Source organism: Macrotis lagotis, chromosome 7 (genome assembly GCF_037893015.1).
Source record: "Macrotis lagotis isolate mMagLag1 chromosome 7, bilby.v1.9.chrom.fasta, whole genome shotgun sequence".
Classification (NCBI taxonomy): Eukaryota; Metazoa; Chordata; class Mammalia; order Peramelemorphia; family Peramelidae; genus Macrotis; species Macrotis lagotis.
Genome location: NC_133664.1, coordinates 190,822,574 through 190,837,156, shown reverse-complemented (window position 1 = coordinate 190,837,156; position 14,583 = coordinate 190,822,574). Strand labels below are relative to the sequence as shown.

Genomic DNA, 14,583 nt, shown 5'->3' with positions numbered 1-14,583 from the left:
GATGGCTCTGGATGCAGTAATAGACCTTGAACTTTTTAAGTTAGGGTTTTTAATGTTTTTTTTCAAGTTGACTGAAGCAAAACTCATTTGGTCATTAAGGTCTTTGTTTCTTTCAGCACCCTTGAGGATAAGATAAGTGAAGTTATAAGTTCCCTCTGGTATTTCCTTTTAGATAGACATCATACCTATTCCATATGTGGTGCACTCAGACTGTTGTCATGGAATAACTGCCATCTCTTTCATTACTCCTTTATCCATCCCATAGAATCTCAAATTCTGGCAGTCATAAAATACTCCTGTACATTTTCCTCTTTTCAGGACTGATCTTTATTTAGTTTTTTTTCCTCTTTCCAAATTGGAAGCAACTAAAAATCCTAGGTGATTTCATAGATAAGTGAAAACCTTTGCCATGGGTTGTTATACTGTTAATTATTATTAAAATTAATAATAATTCATATTAACATGATATCATTTTCATTATACTACCAAGATGCCTATTTCACTTTGTCATTTTAATTAGCATAAAGGACTCAGTTCATAAAGGGATATGGGTATATAACTAAATTATGCTAGATTATATATAAGTTTTCTAAAATTGTTGACAGAACTCTAGAAGGTGATTGACATTTTTCAAATTCTGAGTTCAGAGAATCTCCTTTGCTCCTTTCAGTCCCAGATTTTCTTTTTTCCTCTCTCTACTCCATTTAGAAAAGGATAATTGAACAGAATAGCCATTTGCTTTCAAAATTGCCAGATGGGTAAGTGAAAAAAATGCATTATTTGATAACTGTAATCTAAGAATACAAGGAAATTACTGTATAGGGAAAATTTTATATGCAATATTGTATGCTAAATAAAGGTAATTTTTTTAAGTATAAGCATTCATTTCTTTTGGGCTCCTTTTATTCTGCAAAGTTCCCAACAATTCTTCCCTCTGATGTCAGATGCTCATCTGCCCCCATATCAAAAACCTACAATTTGAGGCCAGTTACACATTAGTGTAAATTGAATCTAGGCATCTAGCTAGCTTTGCTGTTCAATGGATTTAATGGCAGGAAGACCTGAGTTGAATTCTACTTCACACTAATTAGATGTGTGACCCTTGGCAAATCACTTAACTTTCTGTGACTCTTCTTCTTCATCTATAAAGTTAGGGATAAAAATAGTACCCAACTCTCAGAGTTGTGAGGATCAAAGGAAATAATATATATAAAGTGCTTTGTAAAGCTAAAAGGGTTATATAAATGTATAGTCATAGTAGTAGTAGTAGTAGTAGCAGCAGCAGTAGCAACAGCAGCACCAGCAGCAGCAGCAGCAACAGCAGCAGCAGCAGCAGCAGCAGCAACAGCAGCAGCAGCAGCAGCAGCAGCAGTAATAGTAGTAGTAGTAGTAGTGGTAATGGTGATGCTGGTGATGTTGGCAAAAGTGACAGTAGCAGCAATAACAGTATTACCCTTCTATAATATTTTCATTTTAAGGTTATTATTTCTGAAATATAAGAGGTTTATCTTATGGCAAAGGAATTTCAGGTATTAGTAAAAATTGGTCATGGTGATTGGGAAGGGGATTACTTTAGATGAAAAGGAAACTTTTCTGGGCCTCTGGAATCATATAAGACAAGGGGATATCTATTCAATTTACTGGCAAAAAAATATTTTGGAAAAATATTGTGTAATTCTCCCCCAATATCACAGTCCTTGTGAGCATGGATCAATTAAACTCTTTTAATGGTATTAGGAAAATCTAGATTAAAGCAAAAAGAAAAAAAAAACCTGGGTAATTTAAATACATTTTTAAAATTTTCTTCTATTCAAAGTTACTAAATTAATTAGGTAGATTAAATTATTCCCTTTCTATACTGAATTTGACCTCTCCTAATCATGCCCAAATATTTCAGCCTCTACTAATATAGCAATTCATGAGAAACTTACATGATCTATAAGCAGGTGATAAAAGCGTAATTCCCTTTTTCAAATCAGTAAATTAAAAATCAATGAGGTTAAAAAAATTTGTTCCTTTGTTAGATTATAAGCTTCCTAATTTTGTTTTTCATCTTTTTATGACCATCATCAAGTAGAAGAGCTTTGCATATATTAGTTGAATAAATGTTTGTTGTATTGAATTTATCTCCAATATGATTTGAATTCAGATCAATACAATATCTCATTATGGTAATGTTTTGATGCCCTGAAAGTGTTAATTGTTTTCCCAAATATAATATTTGATGCATTTTGTTAATCCCTGATTATATTATCTTAATACTTTTTTCTATTCAAAAACACTTTCTCTATATGACCTCCCCCAAAAAAATACTTGCCTATAACAAATGGGGGGAAGGAATTAAATAAATTGTAAATGACTTTGGAAATAATCTTGCTCAACCTATATCTGAATCAATATAAAGGATTTCCTACTTTTAAATTCACTAATTGAGCTGACATTTATTATTGAAAAATTTTATTTTTAATAATATAACCAAAGAGAATTTTTTATTTTCTTTTTAGGGTGTGTGCAGACATTTGCAATTATTGGACCAATATTTGGATTTCTTTTGGGTTCACTGTGTGCCAAATTATATGTTGACATTGGCTTTGTAAACCTAGGTAAGGCAGAATTTTAAAAAAGAGTTATTGTGGATTCTTTCAAAGAGATGATGTAAGTAATATTCATTATGATCAGAGGATAAATGTTTAATGATTAATTTTAAAATACTTAGGTTATTTTTCTCTATGTTTATTAAAAGAGAAATGTGAAAATAGGTGATGATTAGGAAATGGCATTTGATTTGTTATTAGAATATATTCCCTTTCTAGATCTCAAGTTCAAATGCATTCCAGGGCAGGAAAGTCTGAAAGCTGTGGTCACTCCCTGGCTCTGAGGAATCCCAGATGTGTCAGAATGTATTATAGCCATACCTATTGACAATGTAATTGGGAATTTCATCACAGACATGAAGGACTGACAGTCTTCTGGAAATCAGATGTCTTTTTATTCTACAAAATTGTCTCTAGATTAGGTCTTGAGCTCTGCTACAGGGAAACCCCATTCTTGCCTTTCAGGATATCTTGGCCTTTTCTGTGATAGCTATATCTATAAGAAATAGCTCATTATTCTTCACAACCAGAAGCCCAGGGAAAAAAAGGAACACGATAAAAGGTTCACTTTTTAAAATTGAGAATTAATAATTTAAGCTATGGGGAACAAAATGAAATGAACTGACATGTTGTGAAATTCCTACAGGTGCTGATAGTTACTTTATTCAAGTTCATTATAATTCAAAGCTGATCATATGAACTGAAGGTCTGATTGTATGGGGACCATTTATCTATTCACCTGTGAACAATTATTTTAGAATTTAAAGAAATTTTAGGGGGAAGAGATGTTTCAGATATGACTATTTTCTGATGGTTTAGGGAAGCACATGAGATTTATGTCTGTTTGTAAAAATACTGTAGGTTTTTGCATTTCTATCTGCAAATGAAGGATAACAAAATGTTTGTCCTTCATTTTCTAAGAAGACCATAACATCAGGGAGGTGATACTATGACAAACAAATAAATTGGATTTTGAATAAGGGGATGCTATGCTAAGTCACCAGCCTCACTTTCTCCTCCAGAGCCATCTGGATCCAATGTCCAGATATGAATCAGGGTGACTGGAGATGGCCCTGGACAATAGGCAATCAAGTTTAAATAACTTTCACAAGATCACATAACTAGTAAGTATCAGAGAATGCCTATTCTCCTGATTCCAAGGCCAGTACTCTATCCACTTCACCATCTAACTGCCCATAAGAAAATAAGAAGCTTATGAAAAGAGATGCTCAAACTTAAAGCATTTCATGGGCTGATAGATTAAGAGCTGAAAGACATATCAAAAGTTATCTGGGGCAAGTCATGATTTTACAGATGAGAAAATTGAGCCCTCAAGATGTTAGATACATTTCCTGAAGTTCCCCCAGAGTGAACAGCAAAATCAAGATCTGAACTCAGATAGTTTAACTCCAGACCTATACTACTATAATACTTTAAGGTTTGATAGCAGAAATGAAATCAAGATAATATTGCTGAAATGGAATGTTTATATATGAGACAAGAATGCAATGAAGAAATGAAATCAAGTATGAGACAGTGCAATTTAGTGGTAAAGATCATCAGACCTTGATCTATCTTTGATTACCTCTTGACTTTGAATAAGATGTGTAATTTTTTGTGCTCCATATTCTTCATATGTAAACTAAGTTGAATTAGGTAATTATTATAAAATTCTATAGTTTTAGGAAGAAGAATCCTATTCAATGAAAAAGCATTTATTAAAATAAAAATCAATAATATTTCTGTAGCACTCGTGTTATAGAATTTTTCATGATAACCTTCTAAGTAACAAAATAACATCCCCACTTAATAGAAAATGAAGTTTAAAAGGTGAATGAATGAAAATTCTGCTGCTGTTGCTTTTTTCTTTTCTTTTCTTTTCTTTCTTTCTTCTTCTATCTTCCACTTCTTTTTTTCTTCCTTCTTCTATTTTATCCTCTTCTTCTCCTCCTCTTAGTGCTCCTCTCTCATCTTTTTCCTCCTCCTTTCTTCATCAACTTCTTCTTTCCTTTCTTCTTCTTCTTCCTCTTCCTAACTTTTCCTCCTTCTCCTCTTCATCCTCCTCCCCCTCTTTTTCATTTCTTCCTCCTTCATTCTTCTTCTCTTTCTTCTTTTTCTCCTCCTCTTCATCTCCTCCTCCCTCCTATTCCTTCCCCTTCTCCTCCTCATCCTCTTCCTCTTCTTCTCCTCATCTTCTTCTTTTTCTTCTTCTTCTTCACCACTATGAATGTGAAAATATTATCATCCTCAAATACTTTATTTTATAATGAGGATATCATATATAATAAGAAAGTTGTGGCTAAGGAAGGGCGTTTTTATTTATTTTTTAACATTTTAACCTTTTATTTGTTTTCCAATTATATACAATATTAATATGTGCCCATCATTTTTTGCGAGGTTCTGAATTCTGCAATTTTCCCCCTCCTCCCTTCCCTCCCCCTACAAAAGGCTGTCTGACAGTCTCTACATTGTTTCTATGCCATACATTGATGTAAATTCAATGTTTTAAGAGTAAACACAGGAATAACCATAAACCCTCTCCCCCCCGACAAGAAGATGAGAAACCTCAAGAATAGAGAGAAAAAAATGTACTTCAGTCTGTGTTCAGATTTCAATGGCTTTATCTCTGGGGTGAGTTACTTTCTTTATCATAAGTCCACCAGAGAAGTTATTTCAATATTTTTCCCTCAGTTGCTATTACTAGCTGTACCTCCACTCTATTTCTCCCCACTCTCATTTATTCTATTCTCTCTCTCTCTCCTTTCATCCTGACCCTGTCCAAAAGTGTGTTGAATCTGAGTACCCTCACCCTCTATTTTCCCTCTCTTCTCTCCCCCGCCCCGTTCCCCCTCATCCCATCCCTTTCTTCCTGTCCTTCTCCATGGCAAGATAGATTTCCTCACCTTAATTAAGTATGTATGTCATTTCCTCCCTGAGCCATTTCCAATGAGAATGAAGGTTCACTCATTCCCCCTTGCCTTCCCCACTCCACTCCATTGAAAAAGTTTTTTCTTGACTCTTATGTGAAATCTCTCAGCTTCTTCTTCTCCTTTTCCTCCTCCTAGTACTTTCCCCCATTGCCCATTGACTCCATCCCTTTACCACATCATACCATTATATTCCACTCCTTCCTATGTCCTGTCTATATATGTTCCTTCGAACAGCTCTTATAAATGAGAAAGTTCATATGAGTTATCGATATCTTTTTCCCATGCAGGAATACAAACAATTCAACATAATCAAGTGCCTCATAGTTAGTTCCTCTCTTCCACTCCCTCTATGGTTCACCAGAGTCCTGTACTTGGAGATCAAACTTTCTGTTCATCTCTGGTCATCTCAATAGGAAAGTTTGAAAGTCCCCTGTTTCATTGAAAGTTCATCTTTTCCCCTGAAAGAGGATGTTCAGTTTTGCTGGGTAGTTGATTCTCAGTTGTAAACCAAGTTCTTTTGCCTTCCAGAATATTATATTCCAATTCCTATAAGCCCTTAATGTAGATACTGCCAGATCCTGTATAATCCTGACTGTGGAGCCTCGGTAGTTGAATTGTTTGTTTCTGGCAGCTTTTAGAATTTTCTCTTTTATTTGGGAATTTGGGAATTTGTCTATAATATTCCTAGAAGGTTTTCTTTTGAGATTCCTTTCAGAGGGTGACTGGTGAATTCTCTCGATTTCTATTTTACCCTTATCTTCTAGGATCTCAGGGCAACTTTGCTGTATTATTTCTTGAAAAGTGAAGTCTAGGCTCTTCTCCTGGTCATGGCTTTCAGACAGCCCAAAATAATTTTTAAATTATTTCTTCAGGATCTGTTTTTGAGGTTGGTAGTTTTTCCAATGAGATATTTCAAATTTTCTTCTAAATTTTGACTTTTTTTTGGAAGAGTTTTATTTCTTTCTGATTTCTTGAAAAGTCATCAGCTTCCTTAAGTTTAATTTCACATTTGAAGGACTTTTCTTCAGAGACCTTTTAAATGTCCTTTTCCAGCTGGCCAATTCTGCTTTTTAAGGCATTTTTCTCCTCATTTTCCTTTTGTTTTGCTTTTTCCATTTGACCTAAACTGGTTTTTAACATTATTTTCTTCAGTATTTTTTTGTATATCTTTCACCAAGTTTTTCATTTGGTTTTCACGATTTTTCTGCATCACTCTCATTTCTCCTCCCATTTTTACTCCAGCTCCCTTAATTGCTTTTCAAAGTCTTTTTTGAGATCATCCATAGTCTGAGTCCATTTTCTATTTCTGTTGAAGGTTTTGTATACAGAAATTTCAATTTTGTGGTCATCTGAGTATGTGTTTTGATCTTCCATGGGACTAAAGTAATTCTCTCTGGTCAGATTCTTCTTTTTCTGTTGTTTACTCAATTCCTCAGCCCAAGACTAATTTACAGAACTTCAAAGGCTTTGGGGTTGGTTTTTTTGGGGGGGTACACCCCACTGGGACCTTTATTCCTTCAAGGTCTTATGCCCTCTAGCCTGTACTTCGATATGTAGATGACCATAGCACTGCCCTCTTCCCTGGGGCTATAAGGAGGAGGAATCCAGCTATTTTAATATGGAAGCCCAAACTACAATATCTGAGTGTAGGCAAACAGGAGAGTCCTACCCCTGAGAGAGCAGAGAAATCTCTACAGACTTCCTTACAGTCTCTGGGGGTGCAGGCTGCTTTCTCCTGATTCTCGATTCTCGCTCCAGATTCTGTGGCTGTGCTCCTCACTCCACACGCACCCAGGTGCAGCAGAGTTTTCTCACCGCAACTTCAAGCTGATGCTGGTGATCTCTGGGCTGCACTGGTTTGGGTTGGGCTGGGCCTCAGCTTTTTTTTTCCATCTCCCTGTCCTGGTGAAACACACCTTTCCCGTGGAACTTCTAAGTTGTCTTGGACTGTGAAAATGTATCAGTCAGTCTTTTTGTTGGCTTCTGCCCCTCTAAATTTTGGCTAGAGCTATCCTTTGTTTGCTTTTTGGGGTTTTGGAGGGGTCAGAGTTCTCAGGAAATGCTGCCTTCATGCCGTCATCTTGGCTTTGCCGCCCCCACCCCCAGAAGGGAGTTTTTAACCAAAGATTTGAAGTGATCAAAAAAAAAAAAAACACCAGTTTGTTAACATGACTTTGCCCAGAAGCAAAGCTTTGATTTGCTTGATTCCTTTGCACACAACCCTCCCCACCCCATATAACCCATATAACACACACACACACACACACACACACACACACACACACACACACACATACACACACCCCTCAACTCAAAAATGGAAGGAACATCAGAGCAAGAAGTGAAAAGTATGGTAATTGTGGTGAAGGTGATGATCATCAATAGAGAGTTTTCTGGATAGATGACTGGATATAAAGGATCTGGACTGGGACCTGGCTATATATAGAAAATTATAAGCTTTCACTTAAGCAATTAGGTGGCACAATGGATGAGAATTTGACCTAGAGTCAGGCCAAATTGAACTCATCAGCTCGAGTTCAAAAAAGACCTCATTCACTTACTACCAGTGTTACCCTCATGAGATAGAAAAGGAAACTGCAAACCACCATATTTTTGCCAAGAAAACCCAGAATGTAGTCACAAAGAGTTAGACATTATTGAACAATCCCATAAGTTTTCACTCAATCCCATCATGTGGAATAGTTCCATTTAGAAGTAAAAAAAAGTTGAAAAGAATTACATCCCTAGACACTGGTGGAATGGATTCTGAGGATCAGATATAGGAACTGATTACAGGATTGGGTAACCCGGCAGTAGTATAATTGGGACATTATGATCAATGTTTGTACAATTGAATATAAAACTTTGATGATAAAAGGAGCTTGGCCTCAACCCAGGAGTGAAACCATAGGAAATACATGTTCTAAAAATGTTCAAATCCTTTCTCCCATCCTGAAATCAATATGAAACAAGAAATACTGTCCTGTGAAAAACTATTTTATATAGTTGATGTTTGTCCTTCATTCTCAAGGAAGACCATGACATCAGGAAAAGTGATGACATGATAAGCACATAAATTGGATTTGAGTGAGGGAGTGCTTTCTCCTTTCTCCTCTTCACTTTTTCCTCCAGAGGCAATTTAGAGTCAGTTGTCATATGTGAATCAGGACAACTGGAGATGGCCCTGGATGGAGATTATTGGGGTTAAATGATTTGTTCAAGGTCACCAACTAGTGTCAAGTGTCTGAGGTTGGATTTCACCTCCAAGTGTCTTGACTCCAAGACCAGTGCTCTATCCACTGCTCCACCTAATTGCCCTTTTAGAAAGAATAGTTAAAGTAGGTATAACTTTAGTACATCCAATTTGGGGGGAAATATTTAAAATCAGAATTTGTCCTCATTTGTACTAATCTCAAGTACCATCTGCTAGAATCATACCAATAGTTGTCAGTTCTCTTTTCTCTACTCTGAACTAAATATATATTATGTATTTGTAGAAAATATTTATCAATTTAAATGCTGTTTTTTCTCAGTAGAATAATCTTTAAGGGTAAATATTTTCTTAGCCCTCCTCCTCCAGCTTTCCCTTATATGTTATCTTCCTGTTGAGGGGAAGGATTTTCTTACTTGATAGTCTTTATCTCCCCATTGTTCAGAATAGGTCCTAGCCTTTAATAAGGACTATACTGAATAAAATAATAATAATAATAATAATAATAATAACTAGCATTTATATAGTGCTTTAACATTTGCAAAGGGTATTACAAGAATTTCTCAATTTATCCTCACAGTAACCTTTGGAGACAGGTATTATTACAATTTTACAAACAAGGAAATTGAGATGAATATTGCCTGTCTTACTCAGGGTCACTCACCTAATAAGTATCTGAGGCTATTTTTGAGTTCAGATACTGCTAACTCCAGATTCATTTATCCATGACACCACTTAATTGATCCTGGTAAATGCTTTATCTTTTTTCAGTCTATCTATCTGTCATATCTATCTATCTATCTATCTATCTATCAATCTATCTATCATCTATCAGTCTATCATTCTAACATTCTAAAAATCATTCTATCATTTTATTGTTGTTTCATTCTATCACTTTACTTTTTCTTTATATCCATATTACCTAGCATAGAACTGAACTCATAACAGGTATTAATTATGCTAAATTGAACATGGTCTAAATTGTTATCAACAACAAAAATGTTGTTATATAGAAAGAAGCTAATGTGGGAAAACTGAGCCTTTATTTGACTAAGGAACGCATTTGTGATGGTAGTAGTGGTGGTGGTGGTGGTGGTTGTGTCTAAGTTTTGTTATGTGGACAACTCAGTTATCTTCTTTCTCTTTTAGACAACCTTGCCATTACTCCAAAGGACACACAATGGGTAGGTGCTTGGTGGCTGGGTTACTTAATAGCAGGTGTCCTAAGTCTTACTGCAGCTGTACCTTTCTGGTTCTTGCCAAAGAGTCTTATGAAACCTGAAAGCAGGAAAGATTCAATTTCCTCTTCTGAAAAATCAAAGTTTATTGTTGAGAATCCTCAGGAATATCACATACACTATCAAGAGAAAGTGACAATGCTAGAAATGGCAAGAGGTGAGTAAAATCCCACAAATATTTTTCACATTCCTTAGATAATTTATACATAAGTGAAAATGAAAAGTTACATGGTTTAGCGGCACATTTTAGTCTAGAAAGAAAAGAATAGCTTCAAGAAGAGGAGGTTGGAGAAGTTCTAGACATGGTACAAAGCATGAACTAATGACTGGAGGCTAGTAAGATCAGAACAAGATAAGAAAAAAGTTTAGTATAGGATGAAGGATAAGTATTCATATAAAAGACAGCTAGATAGACTGAATGTAAAAATTTGAAATTTAGGATAAAGATTTTATAATTTAGCCTGTCTATAAAAAGTAGTCACTAACAATTTTTTGAATGTAAGAAGGGGGGTGGCTAGGTGGCGCAGTGGATAAAGCACCAGCCCTGGAGTCAGGAGTACCTGGGTTCAAATCCGGTCTCAGACACTTAATAATTACCTAGCCGTGTGGCCTTGGGCAAGCCACTTAACCCCATTGCCTTGCAAAAACCTAAAAAAAAAAAAGAATGTAAGAAGGGGAACATTAGTTAGACCTCTTTATTGGAAAACTTTTTTGATAATTATAAATGGAATAGGGAAGACATTGTAAACAGACCAGTTATGAGACCATTATGGTAATACATACATACATATATATATATATATATATATGTATGCATGTATGTAAAAATTTTAGTCTTGAGGAGATTAGCAGTCATAAGAATTTCTCAGATGAGAAGACAGAGAAAAGTTAAAGCTGACACTGAGAAAGATAGAGAGCAGAAAACTGATCAATGCCTATCATCAGTTTTGGTAATTTATCCATGTTATTTTTACTTTGTAGATTTTCTGCCTTCTCTGAAGAAGCTTTTTGGAAATCCAGTGTACTTTTTATACTTGTGTGCAAGTACTGTTCAGTTTAATTCTTTATTTGGAATGGTCACTTATAAACCCAAGTACATTGAACAACAGTATGGACAATCATCTTCAAAGACAAATTTTGTTATAGGTATGCTTTTCTTGACTTCCAGTATTTTCAAAACAAAATTTTCTTTTAGGTTCTCAGAAGTGGAAGGAGGACAATGTCTCAAAATATAGTGTGTCAATGTTGATTAAAAAAATGAAGGCATAAATGTGAGAAAAGCTCAAACAGAACCATATGTACATAATTTTTTGTGCTTATCTCATAGAAAGATATGATTAAAAGGCAGCTGTAAGTGTGAGTAAACTGGGTAGAAATCATAGGTTATAGCTGTAGACCTGAAAAGAAATTTAGAATTCATCTATTCCTGCATTCTTAATTTACAAATGAAGAAACTGGGAGAACCCTGGGGAAAGCAAGAGCACTTACTTGAAAATCTATTACCTATTACAAAAATATTCTCCCATGATTTATTCATCTTTTAAATCAATGGCAGAAATAATAAAACTAGTCTTCTAAGGAAGTTTATTATTGCTTTAATTCAGTACTTAAATGATCTGTGATTGTTGGTGGGTTGATGATCTTCAAGAAGTACTTTGAATGAAGAACTTAATGTATAGTAGTGAACTCCATAATAAGCATCTCCAGATAGAGTTAAGCTGGTCTTCAATATTAAAAAAAAAGAAATAAAAACATTCTTTTATGAGGTTCATATATGAAATATTTGATACTTAATGGGAACTACCAGAGTTTTTGTTTCTTAAGTGTAACCTTAAATCCATTCATTCAGAACTTATTCAACAAGTATTTATTGAGCTACAACAAGGTACAAGGCATAATGCTTGGTACTGGTCATGCATAGACAAAAGTAAATCATCTTTCCCCTCAAGGAACTTCAAAAAAAATTAAAAGAAGTTTAAAAGTTTAAATAAGACTCTAAAGTTCTCCCTGAAATAAAGATCCATTTTTGACAACAATAGTCTTGGAGTTACTATATGTATGTGAATTACAGAATTCAACAGTACCTGAGAATTTAAGGCTAAAGATCACTAAAAAAGCAGTTCACAACTATGATGAGTGGAAGGACTGCAGAATATTATCAGAAAAGAACTGGGCACCAGAAGGATCACCAAATGTATCATAAAGATATATGCATCACTACAGAAAGAAGTGGATCAGTCACTTAGCAAGAATGAAAGAGAAAATAGGCATCTCATTATTTTCTTGCCAACTAGTCAATATCCAGAAAATTAGAGAAATGTTCCTGGTGCCTTAGGTGATCCCCAAATGGAGAGCTTATGGGAGTAAATGAACAAGATAAGTATAGGATGACAATCTGTGGATGGTTTATGATGTGACCATTAGCAGTATCCATAATAATGAGGTCACAGATCTATCCAGTTGTTTAGTGATTCAGTCAAACTTTACTCTCAATGAAGGGATTCTTAATGAACCCCCTAAGATTTTTTGACAAAGATAATAGAGTGATGTAAATTTCTTCCTCCAGTGGATTAAGACAAACAGAGCTATTGACTATCTGAGCTAGTGACTGTCTGAGGCCAAATTTGAACTTAGATCTTCCTGACTCCATACTTAGTGCTCTACAAACTGTGCCACTTAGTTGTCTCAGGCTTTTCATAGCCCTATTCAAATATATAACAGATTTTTATGTGGAACAAAAATTTGAATTAATGTTGATTTCATTCATTATACATTCATTATTAAGTGCCTGAGACAAGATTTGAACCCAGGTACTCCTGACTCCAGAGCCGGTGCTTTATCCACTATGCCACCTAGCCGCCCTATACATTCATTTTGACCTGCAAATTAAGGAAGCAATGAATAAAAATTTCAGAAAGAAAATAAATTGCATTAAAATAAGTAAAAAATTTCAAACAATTTCTAAAAATTTCTTAAGATCAAAGATTACATCTTCATGAACATGCAGTAAGTATCATTGTATGTCTACCAACCAAGACCATTTGGCAGGTACATTACAAAGGAATTCCTATTCAGGAATCAGTTAGAATGCATGACTACCAGGTTCCATTCTAAGTCTGAATTATTATGATTTCAAAGCAATAGACAAATGGTAATTAAGAAAAATTGTTTTTTCAGCACTTCTATATCATCAGATTTATTTCATTTCCTTCTAAAACATAATCACATTTTAGCAAATGAGAAAGTATAGATAGTCTCAAGATTGTTAAACTTTAAAATACTAAGACAGTTTTTCAGGTTTTCCCTATATTTTTCTGAAACATTCATAGATTTTGTCTTAAATAAGAAATAGAAATTCTTGAATTCTATGCTTCCATATCTTCTTATATTATTTCTTGACCATCAGAGCAAAGAAATTACAATGCCAATTTTCATAATTATGCTTTTGTATGTATCCTCTTGGTTTATAGATAGAAATAATTAAAATAGACAGCTGGGCTTATTAATATTTTTGAAATCCTTTCATTACTTTCATTAATTTATACTTTTCCACACTATCATAGCTGGTTAGACAACCTATTGGGATATAATAACAAAAAATAAAATGATAATAACAAAATAATAAAGATAATTAGGACTTTTTTCTTTTTTGGAAATTATTCATATCTGTTGACCTTATCCATTAGGAAATAATTCATGGCTATATATTTATATTAATTCCTTAACCTCTCATCACATTTTGATCACAGATATTTGATCCAAAGATTTTCCCTTTAGTTTACAGTTTCAATTCCTATTCTATCAATAAATAAATTTTTATCAAGTCCTAAATATGTGCTAGGATTATACCACATGCTTAGTGATAAATCTGAAAATAAAAATAGCCCTTTCCAAGCTGCTTTGATTTTGCTATGTAAAATCTTTTTCAACTTTATGTAATAAAAATTGTCCATTTTCCCAATTTTAGGGTTATTTCTATGCCTTGTTTGGATATTCTATGTCTTCTCCTCCTAGGTGTGAATGCTAGCACTTAACAATTTTTTTCTTTTTTATGATAAAATCTTTCGTATTTAGGTTATGTATCTATTTGGGATTTATTGCAGTTTGTGCTGCTGGTTGCTGTTGAAATTTCTAGTTTTTCTTAGGTCTTATTGAATAGGGTTCCTTAGGAAAATTTAAAATAGATTTGCATTTATAAAGCTCAAGTGACTGAATCTGGATTTTATGATTCTTTCTTATGCAGTATCTCAGAGGTACATCTGGACTTTCACAAATACTTTTTTTTAGAAAGATTTTATTTATTTTGAGTTTTACAATTTTTCCCCTATTCTTGCTTCCTTCCTTGCCCCACCCCCCACAGAAGGCAGTCTGTTAGTCTTTACATTGTTTCCATGGTATAAATTGATCTAAGTTTAATGTTATGAAAGAGAAATCATATCCTTTTTTTTTTAGGTTTTTACAAGGCAATTGGATTAAGTGACTTGCCCAAGGCCACACAGCTAGGTAATTATTAAGTGTCTGAGTTCAGATTTGAACTCAAGTACTCCTGCTTCCAGGGTCAGTGCTCTATCCACTGCATCACCTAGCTGCCCCAAGAAATCATATCCTTA

General features: G+C 34.4%; 1 protein-coding gene across 2 annotated transcripts in view; it reads left to right on the top strand.

Moving 5' to 3' along the window:
- The window catches only part of SLCO1C1 (solute carrier organic anion transporter family member 1C1), a 118,264-nt gene that overhangs the window by 44,510 nt on the left and 59,171 nt on the right, over nt 1-14,583 (top strand). For both annotated transcript variants that reach the window (XR_012470160.1, XM_074194321.1), the window contains 3 exons: nt 2,505-2,603; nt 9,885-10,130; nt 10,955-11,119. Coding sequence is in view for 1 of the 2 variants with exons in the window: in XM_074194321.1 (XP_074050422.1) it covers nt 2,505-2,603; nt 9,885-10,130; nt 10,955-11,119 (510 nt within the window). In the remaining variant the exon portion in view is untranslated. The remainder of the gene's footprint in view (nt 1-2,504; nt 2,604-9,884; nt 10,131-10,954; nt 11,120-14,583) is intronic.